Genomic DNA, 11415 nt, shown 5'->3' with positions numbered 1-11415 from the left:
TTGTTTATTCATTTAGTCGCTTCCGACTCTTCGTGACTTCATGGACCAGCCCACGCCAAAGCTTCCTGTCGGTCGTCAACACCCCCAGCTCCCCCAGGGACGAGTCCGTCACCTCTAGAATATCATCCATCCATCTTGCCCTTGGTCGGCCCCTCTTCCTTTTGCCTTCCACTCTCCCTAGCATCAGCATCTTCTCCAGGGTGTCCTGTCTTCTCATGATGTGGCCAAAGTATTTCAGTTTTGCCTTTAATATCATTCCCTCAAGTGAGCAGTCTGGCTTTATTTCCTGGAGGATGGACTGGTTTGATCTTCTGGCAGTCCAAGGCACTCTCAGAATTTTTCTCCAACACCACAGTTCAAAAGCATCGATCTTCCTTCTCTCAGCCTTCCTTATGGTCCAGCTCTCGCAGCCATATGTTACTACGGGGAACACCATTGCCTTAACTATCCAGGCCTTTGTTGTCAGTGTGATGTCTCTGCTCTTAACTATTTTATCAAGATATGTCATTGCTCTTCTCCCAAGGATTAAGCGTCTTCTGATTTCCTGACTGCAGTCAGCATCTGCAGTAATATTTGCACCTAGGAATACAAAGTCTTTCACTGCTTCTACATTTTCTCCCTCTATTTGCCAGTTATCAATCAAGCTGGTTGCCATAATCTTGGTTTCTTTTGAGGTTTAGCTGCAAGCCATCTTTTGCACTTTCTTCTTTCACCTTCATCATAAGGCTCCTCAGTTCCTCTTCACTTTCAGCCATAAAAGTGGTATCATCTGCATATCTGAGATTGTTATTGTTTCTTCCAGGGATTTTAACTCCAGCCTTGGATTCCTCAAGCCCAGCTTGTCGCATGATGTGTTTTGCATACAGGTTGAATAGGTAGGGTGAGAGTATACAGCCCTGCCGTACTCCTTTCCCAATCTTAAACCAGTTCGTTGTTCCATGGTCTGTTCTTACTGTTGCTACTTGGTCGTTATACAGATTCTTCAGGAAGCAGACAAGATGACTTGGTATCCCCATACCACTAAGAACTTGCCACAATTTGTTATGGTCCACACAGTCAAAGGCTTTAGAATAGTCAATAAAACAGAAATAGATGTTTTTCTGAAACTCCCTGGCTTTTTCCATTATCCAGCGGATATTGGCAATTTGGTCTCTAGTTCCTCTGCCTTTTCTAAACCCAGCTTGTACATCTGGCAATTCTCGCTCCATGAATTGCTGAAGTCTACCTTGCAGGATCTTGAGCATTACCTTACTGGCATGTGAAATGAGTGCCACTGTTCTATAGTTTGAACATTCTTTAGTGTTTCCCTTTTTTGGTATGGGGATATAAGTTGATTTTTTCAAGTCTGATGGCCATTCTTGTGTTTTCCAAATTTGCTGGCATATAGCATGCATTACCTTGACAGCATCATCTTGCAAGATTTTGAACAGTTCAGCTGGGATGCCCTCATTTCCTGCTGCCTTGTTATTAGCAATGCTTCTTAAGGCCCACTCAACCTCACTCTTCAGGATGTCTGGCTCTAGCTCACTGACCACACCGTCAAACTATCCCCGATATTGTTATCCTTCCTATACAGGTCTTCTGTATCTTCTTGCCACCTTTTCTTGATCTCTTCTTCTTCTGTTAGGTCCTTGCCATCTTTGTTTTTGATCATACCCATTTTGGCCTGGAATTTACCTCCAATGTTTCTAATTTTCTGGGAGAGGTCCCTTGTCTTTCCTATTCTATTGTCTTCTTCCACTTCTGCGCATTGCTTGTTTAAAAATAAGTCCTTATCTCTTCTGCCTAACCTCTGGAAATTTGCATTTAATTGGGCATATCTCCCCCTATCACTGTTGCCTTTTGCTTTCCTTCTTTCTTGGGCTACTTCTAGTGTCTCAGCAGACAGCCATTTTGGCTTCTTGGTTTTCTCTTTCTTTGGGATGTATTTTGTTGCCACCTCCTGAACAATGCTGCGAACGTCTGTCCAGACCCTATCTACTAAGTCCAGTCCCTTAAATCTATTCTTCACCTCCACTGCATATTCCTTAGGAATATTAGTGAGCTCATATCTAGCTGATCTGTGGGTCTTCCCTAATCTCTTTAGTCTGATCCTAAATTGTGCAAGAAGAAGTTCGTGATCTGAACTACAGTCAGCTCCAGGTCTTGTTTTTACTGACTGTACAGATGTCCGCCACCTTTGGCTGCAAAGGATGTAGTCAATCTGATTTCGGTGTTGTCCATCTGGTGAAGCCCATGTATAAAGCCGTCTCTTAGGTTGTTGGAAGAGAGTGTTTGTTATGCAGAGTGAATTGTCTTGGCAAAATTCTATCAGCCTATGTCCTGCTTCGTTTTGTTCTCCCAGGCCATGCTTACCTGTAATTCCAGGTCTCATTTGACTGCCCACCTTAGCATTCCAGTCTCCTGTGATGAAAGTAACATCTCTTTTAGGCTTGTTGTCCAGTAGGTGCTGCAGATCCTCATAGAACTGCTCTACTTCAGCTCCTTCAGCATCTGTGGTTGGGGCGTATATTTGGATCACTGTGATGTTAGATGGCTTGCCCTGAATTCGAATTGAGATCATTCTGTCGTTTTTTGGATTGTATCCAAGCACTGCTTTAGCCACTTTAGTATTAATTATGAAGGCTACTACATTTCTTCTGTGGTCCTCTTGTCCACAGTAGTAGATCTGGTGGTCATTTGATGTGAAGTGGCCCATTCCAGTCCATTTCAGTTCACTGACACCCAAAATGTCTATCTTTAATCTTGACATCTCACCAATAACCACATCCAATTTGCCCTGGCTCATAGATCTTACATTCCAGGTTCCAATGGTGTGTTGATCCTTAGAACATCAGATTCGCCATTCACCACCAGCACCGTCGGCTGCTATCCGTCCTTTCAGCTTTGAGCTAGCTGCGTCATCATGTCTGGGGCTAGTTGAACTCATCCTCTGTTCCTCCCCAGTAGCATTTTGACCATCTTCCGACCTGGGGGTCTCATCTTCCGATGGCATACCGACATATCTCTGGTTGTACTGATCCATTTAGTTTTCATGGCAAGAATACTGGGGTGGGTTGCCATTACCTTCCCCAGGGATCGCATTTAGTCTGACCTCTCTGTCATGACCTTCCTGTCTTGGGTGGCCCTTCACGGTTTAGCTCATGGCATCATTGAGGTGCTCAAGCTCCAGCACCACGACAAGGTAACGATCTTTTGCTGAAGACATATCATACATTTTAGAAAAATAGAAACCAGAGAGGAGCCTTGCAATCTAAAATGGAATGGTGGTTTTGACTTTGACAAAAACTTTGTGAATTATGAATGCATTTTTTTTCTCTGACTGGATGAAAGAGATTGAACCATTATTTGCAGCATGATAACAAAATTCCACCAGCACGCCCTTGCCCTGGCCTTTGCTGTGAAGGAGATCAATGAGGACCCCCAGATCTTGCCTAATGTGACTCTGGGTTTCCATATTTATGATAGCTACTATGATGCAAGGATGACCTATCGGACCACCCTAGACCTGCTCTTCAAATCACCTAGCCTTCATCCCAACTACAGATGTGCCAGACAGAGGAACCTGATAGCCATCATTGGAGGACTTGGTTCTGATACCTCCTTCCACATGGCAGACATCTTGGGTCTCTACAAGACTCCACAGGTAGGAATTTGTCTGCAATATGTGGAAATTATAGATTGTTATATAATTTTATATAAAATTATATAAATATAATTGATATAATTGATATACATTAAACCATTGGTGATTCAAAAAGGTTAAAGGATATGAGCTGACTAAAGATACTTTTAAAACCTTCCCAAAGAAATCTTTGACTTTAGCTCTCTGTACAAATTGCTTTAAAATGAATTAATAAAATAATTAGACATATGGAGATAAAGATCCTACTACTTAATACATTTGTACATTCTGCTTCAGCTCACATATGGATCGTTGGTCCCTCAGAAGACTCATTACAGCCCAGCCCCTTTGTTTCATTCCATGGTCCCCAATGAAGCCTACCAATACTCTGGGATCATCCAGTTGCTTGAACATTTTGGGTGGACTTGGATAGGGCTTGTGGCTTTAGATAATGATGATGGAGAGAACTTCCTGCAGATCTTGGAACCGTTGCTTGCCCAGAACGGAATCTGCACAGCTTACACAGAACAAATCCCTTATGCATTTCATTTGGATGACTTGGAAAAGATTATTGATACAGCATCAAATATCCATATGCCTTTAACTGATCATAAAGCCAATACATTTATCATTTATGGAGAATCTTTGACCATTGCACTGCTGAGAGGCATTTTATTTGTGCAAGACCCTACAAATAAAGAATTAGACTCATTCAGAAAGGTGTGGGTAATGACAAGTGGGATTGATTTCATACTCCCAGGACTTCAGAGAGGTTGGGATCTTGATTTATTCCAGGGAGCCATTGCCTTTATGGTCCACTCAAGAGAACTTCAGGGATTCAAAGCATTTCTTCAGATGGTAGAACCTTCCTGGGCTCAAGAAGATGGTTTCCTTAAGGAGTTTTGGGAGCAAGCATTTGACTGTGTTTTCCCAACTCCAGACATATCAATAAAGCAGGACGAAAAACTGTGTACTGGGGAAGAAAGTTTGGAAGATCTGCCTGGGCCCATATTTGAAATGCGTACCATTGGACACAGCTACAGTGTCTATAATGGTGTTTATGCAGCAATACATGCTTTGCAGGCCATGTTCTCATCTCAGTCCTTCCGGAAATCCATCTTGAGGGGCGAATCTGCTGAACTTGTCAAACGTCAACCTTGGCTGGTAATGGCATCAAAAGAAGATAGTTTTTGTTTCAAAGAGCTGATTGATTTTTTCCTTTACTTAATCAGTAGCTGCAGATTTATCAATAGTCGTAATTGTTTTTTTTCCCATAGGTACTTGATGAATGTATATAATGTCAAAGCTTTGGAGTCTTAAATACATTCTGCAAGGCTAAACACTGTGGTTATTTCCTACATCAGGCTATCTCTGAGATCTGAAAGAGAAGACACAGAGAGAAATGAAGATCCTACTGGCTTAACAATGTAACAATATAGCAAAGTGCACATTTGTTCTTAGCCAGAAGTATATGAAGTAGGGAATAAATAATATTATGTTTTTTAACAAACATTTGATATTTGTTTCCACTTTTCAAAAATCTAAAACTCCTCTTCAGAAGCCTTTTTGTCAGTCCTGAGTGCTTTGAACCATTATGGGCTCAAGATGCAGGGCTGAACAGAGGAGAAGCTAGCCTGAGGCTCGTTGGAATTCTCTGAGGTTCAAGGTCATGATATTTCTTGATATAAAATAATCATTGGAATCAGTGATGTAGCATCATGTCACCATAACTGCACAGAGAAATGAAATCTCGAACTTCTTGTTAACTTCTTTCATTTTCGTTTTTCTAAATGATATATTCTTTCTTTCTCTTGGCTGTCCACTAGCTCCACCCATATCTTCAAAGGGTTTCCTTCAACAATTCGGCTGGTGACACAGTGTCCTTCAATGAGCAAAAGGAAAGGAGAGGTGGATTTGACATTGTGAACATGGTCAGTTTTCCAAACAGGTCCTTTGAGAGAGTGAAAATTGGATGGATAGACCCAGATGCGCCCCATGGAGAAGAATTCAGAATTCGTGAGAATCTGATTATGTGGCACAGAGTCTTCAATCAGGTGTGGAACTCTGCATCCTTAAAGGATCCTCCTTTCTCTGGAGGGTTCGATATATTTATCCCACTTCAGATCAAATCTGAGATACTGAACACACAGGGCGTTGTCAAACTTTTTGAACCTTGGGGAAGAAGTCTTCCAGAACACTTGCCTCACTGATCCTACCCCCCCCCTCTCTCCCCAATTCCAGATTTTGTCAGCCCTTCTTTCATTCATCCCCTTGTAGAAGAACAAATGAATGCATCTGTTTCCTTTCTGTTATCATAATTTTAAGAACCAGCCAGGTACTCCAGTTAGTAAAAGTTCTCAAAAGCTGTGGAAAAAGGAGGAAGAGTCATATTTTGTCCACTTCCTTCCTGAGCTTTTCTCCCTAGCTTACTAGACAAATGTAGGAACAAGTAGTGCCTCCAGAAGCTGCTTGCCCTAATGATAGTACCATATGATGTTTACTACCAAAGCTTAACAGAGCTGTGTCAAAAGGCTGTCCCTGAGTCAGTCTCACCATGTTCCTGCTGCTGGTGTCATCCTGATCCCCCAGTACCCACCAGCCCTGCATAGGATCTTCTCCAAAGAACATTTGTATCTTGATTAAGATGAAAATGCAAAATATTACACCATGATTACTTTCTAGGTTCAGAGCCTAGACTGTAGAAGCACTGTATCAAAGAATGATGAGCAATTTAGATTTCAAACTGCTGAAGCCTATTTCTGAAAATACTATGATTTTTGTATATAGCCTTTTTGTGACTTGCTCAAATATTTGGAGGCTGTTTAGAGACATATAGCATTTTTCTCCCCCCAGTTCCTTTCCTATTCATTGTCAGGTCTCTCCCCAGTCAGCATGCAATGACTGGTGCCATCCTGGAAGTCAAAAGGAAAAGAAGGAAGGAGAGAATTTTTGCTGCTATGACTGTGTCCCCTGCCCGGATGGGGAGATTTCAAACAAGACAGGTACAGGATCCACCACTGTAATAGGCCCTTGTTTCCCAGTCTTACAACAATAACTTAAGCTGTTACATGAGGCAGCCAATCAGAAGTGCTAAATTGGCGTCTCTGCCTTGCTACTATTTTTATAGCGAATTCTTAAGATTGTGTACCCATTCCTAAAACAGGAAACGAAGGGATAAATAACATTATTGCAGGAATTATCCTTCTGGACTAGTAGCACATGACATCTCAATTTAGAGGACCCAAGCAGAAAACTCAAAATGCTTAATAAAACCTGCTTATATTAAGATTTCTACCTAAAATCAGGATAGGTTTAATATAATATAATTTATCATGGAGTTGCTTCAAAAGAAATTAGTAATAGAATAAAGACAAAGCCATCATTGATTACTATGTAGCATCAAAGAAGAGCAACTTTTAAACAAGCACTATCCACTTTACATCAATCATGTCCCATGAGTTTAATTCAGTGTTGAAATTTTCGCCTTCATTGTAACGAAAATAATAATAATAATAATAATAATAATAATAATAATAATAATAATAATAATAATAATAATATCATTTATGTGAGGTCCTTGGGAAGGACTTGATAGTAGACAAAAATGCCAAATCCAGCCTAGACCTATGGCTGACTATGCAACCAACTATAATAACACTAAGTAAAGAACTGGCAGCTGTGATTGCACATTGTGAAATCACAATAACATACACCTCAAGCATCTTTTTTCATTGTTAGGATATAATATAAAAGGAAGAAAGGAAAAAAGGAAGAACAACAGAAAAATCACCAGAGAGAACAATAGAAAGAACAGAAAAGAGAAACTTTAAAATGATATGATGTGGTGGTACCAATCTGAACTCATAGCAGAATGATGACTCGACATCAGCGACATGATCATGCACAATCCATAATTACATACTTGGCAAAATAGGTTTTCTATTTTCACACCATGACCCTTATGCCATCAGTTGAACCCTTTCTCCACTGCAGATATACTGTTCATGAAATTATATTGTCCAAAAGAAATCATTCAGCCTAGTTTAGGAATGAATTATAAATAGTTTTTCTATTAATGACCAAGTAACTGAAGCTTGTTGCCCAAACTGAGATTCATTTCCTCAGTCAAGAAACAGCTCATGAACAAGCAAAGAAAGACTGATCTCTGAGCTCTAACTCTTCCCTGGGTTCACACTGTTTTCTCCAGAGTGATCTGTTTCTTACCACCCTGCCCTGCCCCTCCAAAATTCTTCATATAAGAATTCATTCAAATGTTAGGGTATTTGATTCAAATGTGTACTTACTTCTTGAAACCATTCTGATCTTGCAACACCATATTCACACTTTCATGGTTATCAGACCAAAAAGGGGCAATGATGGTTCAAGCTCAAAGCAAAACTCATTGTATGGTTGTTTGACTAGGTCAAGTCTCTTTGAACTGTTCATTTGTGATGATTGCATGGACACAATTATTTTGTTATTTTTGGCAACAGAATGGAAGTGGTTTGCAAAGTTAACCATCAACAGACTCCTGGTGACTGCCTGGACAAGTCTATGCACTTTTCATGGCAAGATTTCAGAAGGGGTTTGCCATTGCTTCCTTCCTACAGCTGAGAGAGAGTGACTGGCCCAAGGTCACCCAGCTGACTTTGAGCCTAAGGTGGGAATAGAACTCAGGGTCTCCTGATTTCTAGTCTGGTGCCTTAACCACTAAGCCAAACTGATTCTCACATGCACATGCACATATACATACATGATGGTTGATGTTACAAGATCTATGCTTGGGAGGCAGAGTGCTACATACAAATTGACACAGAAATTTCTTTCTTTCTTTCTTTCTTTCTTTCTTTCTTTCTTTCTTTCTTTCTTTCTTTCTTTCTTTCTTTCTTTCTTTCTTCTCTTTAAGATATGGAAAATTGCTTCAAATGTCCAGAAGATCAATATTCTACCAAAGAAAAAGATGACTGCATTCACAAAATTGTAATGTATCTTTCTTATGAGGAACCACTAGGGTTGACTTTAGCCTCCATTTCTGTTTCATTGTCTTTGATCACTGCTCTCGTATTAGGAGTATTTCTTAAGCACAGAGATACCCCTCTGGTCAAAGCCAACAACCGGGACCTCACCTACACTCTCCTTTTCTCCCTCCTCTTCTGCTTCCTGTGTCCTCTCCTGTTCCTTGGCCAACCAAACAAAGTGACCTGCCTTCTCCGACAACCAATGTTTGTCATCATCTTCTCCATGGCTGTTTCTTGCATCTTGGCCAAAACCCTCACTGTGGTGGTAGCTTTCATGGCTACCAGGCCAGGCTCCAACGTGAAGAAGTGGGTGGGGAAAAGGATGGCAACCTCTATGGTTCTTTTCTGCTCTCTCATTCAAGAAGGTCTTTGTACCATCTGGCTAGCATCTTTCCCCCCATTCCCACAGTTGGACATGCATTCCATGACCAAAACCATCATCAAGGAATGCAATGAAGGCTCTCTAGTCATGTTCTCCTGTGTCCTGGGCTACATGGGCCTGCTGGCCCTTGCCAGTTTCTTTGTGGCCTTCTGTGCTCGCAGATTACCAGACAGCTTCAATGAAGCCAAATTCATTACCTTTAGCATGCTGGTGTTCTGCAGTGTCTGGGTGCTGTTTGTTCCAACTTACCTGAGCTCAAGAGGAAAAGCCTTGGTGGCTGTGGAGATCTTCTCCATCTTAGCTTCCAGTACTGGATTACTGGGATGTATCTTTTTCCCTAAATGCTACATCATTATGTTGAGACCTGAGCTGAATATCAAGGAGCACCTAATAAGAAGAAAGAATTAAAGCAGTGTTTCTCAGCATGAGCGAGTTCCAAGTTTGGGAACTGCCAGAATCCACAACCATATCCATGGTGGTTGGGGAATTCTGACAGATCAAGTCCACACTTCTTGGAGTTGAGGAAAACTGCATCAAAGGATTTTCTTGTTTTACTATTTTTTACTATATTCAAATAGTATGAGTAAGATTGAGCTCAAAAGGAAAAGCCTTTGTGGCTGTGGAGATCTTCTCCATAGTAGCTTCCAGTGCTGGATTACTGGGATCTATCTTTTTCCCTAAATGCTACATTGTTATGTTGAAACCGGAACTGAATATCAAGGAGCAGCTAATAAGAAGGAATTGAAGAATTAGATTTCTTTACTTTCTGATACAGTGTTTATTAATATGAAGAAGAATCTGCAATCAAAATGTTCATTATTCATCAAACATGTCATCAAGGGCAGCCTGCTTGAAGCACCCTTGGCAGGAATTCTCCCCCCCCCCCCCCCCAGGCTGCTCATAATTCCTTGGGCTGCAGGCTGCCTATCCTGTGACATCTGCTGTCCTGCTGACCAAATCTTTGGCAAGTTCTGTGGAGAAATTTTCACCCCACTCCTCAGTACTGCTCATCAAACCCTTTATGACTGATTGGTCTTCCCTGCCAGATGACTGACACACTGTCGGACATCTCAGAGCTTCCAAAATGTGATGTCCCTTTAGGTAGCACTAAAGGAGAAAGCCAAATGTATCCTTGTCTTACAGGTTGGGCCCAATGAAGTGATCATTTGCCTCAATTTTTTCAATTAGCATTTGTTGTAAGACCCAAAGAATCACCATACTGAGAGAAGCAGAAGGGTGAAAGTGGTATAGAAAAGTTCCCAAGAAAGTGGTTATGTCCATAAAAGCAAGCAAGCCGAATTCATCTGAAACTAGAAATGATGAAGTGACAGGCAAGAGAGATGTGTCTCACTTGACAGGTAACCAGTTAACCAGCTTGAGGAAAGATAATGTGTGATCACTTGCATGAGAGCAAAAGAATGGCTGTCCAAAAGACTTGTTGGAAACCCCATCCATGTTGTGACCATCTCCTCCAACATCCCTTTCAATGACCAGTATAGTGGGGCTAGGTTCATTTGAATATCTGAGTGTTGGCAGCTAAAGCACTTGAAGTAAATAAAGCTAAAAGGTTAACAGAGACTCTTTATCTTCTGTGTCTTCTATGGATGACTGCATAGGATCCTGAAGTTCAAATCTGTAGTTAAATATTTCATCAGTAGAAACTGAATTGGACTTCTGGTAATGGTTTTGCAACTTGAGACATGTCTCTGTGATCTCTGCTGTGGACTGGGCAACATAGACGTTTTTGGACTGAGGCAGGTCTTCCTAGTCCAGGCCAAAATCGTTATTATCAAAAAACAAAGATGGCGAGGACTAAAAGAAGAAGAAGAGATCAAGAAAAGGTGGAGAGAATATACAGAAGACCTGTATAGGAAGGATAACAGAAGAATGGCCATCGGATGGGGAAAAAATCAACTTATATCCCCATACCAAAAAAGGGAAACACTAAAGAATGTTCAAACTATCAAACAGTGGCACTCATTTCACATGCCAGTAAGGTAATGCTCAAGATCCTGCAAGGTAGACTTCAGCAATTCATGGAGCGAGAATTGCCAGATGTACAAGCTGGGTTTAGAAAAGGCAGAGGAACTAGGGACCAAATTGCCAATAACCTCTGGATAATGGAAAAAGCCAGGGAGTTTCAGAAAAACATCTATTTCTGTTTTTTTGACTATCCTAAAGCCTTTGACTTTGTGGACCATTACAAATTGTGGCAAGTTCTGAGTGGTATGGGGATACCAAGTCATCTTGTCTGCCTCCTGAGGAATCTGTATAATGACCAAGTAGAAACAGTAAGAACAGACCATGGAACAACGGACTGGTTTATGATTGGGAAAGGAGTATGGCAGGGCTGCATACTCTCACCCGGCCTATTCAACTTGTATGCAGAA

At 41.1% G+C, this 11415-nt stretch overlaps 1 protein-coding gene across 1 annotated transcript; it reads left to right on the top strand.

The window, feature by feature from the left end:
• Positions 1-3355: 3355 nt before the first annotated feature.
• On the top strand, positions 3356-9433 carry LOC134497220 (vomeronasal type-2 receptor 26-like). Its single transcript, XM_063302891.1, has 5 exons — positions 3356-3646; positions 3923-4789; positions 5452-5679; positions 6501-6627; positions 8532-9433. Exons 1-5 carry the CDS (start codon positions 3356-3358, stop codon positions 9431-9433), a joined length of 2415 nt encoding a protein of 804 aa, XP_063158961.1.
• Positions 9434-11415: the final 1982 nt, after the last annotated feature.

This window comes from Candoia aspera, chromosome 4 (assembly GCF_035149785.1).
Source record: "Candoia aspera isolate rCanAsp1 chromosome 4, rCanAsp1.hap2, whole genome shotgun sequence".
Classification (NCBI taxonomy): domain Eukaryota; kingdom Metazoa; phylum Chordata; class Lepidosauria; order Squamata; family Boidae; genus Candoia; species Candoia aspera.
Note: the sequence above shows the minus strand (reverse complement) of the source record. Positions and strands in the feature narration are given on the sequence as shown.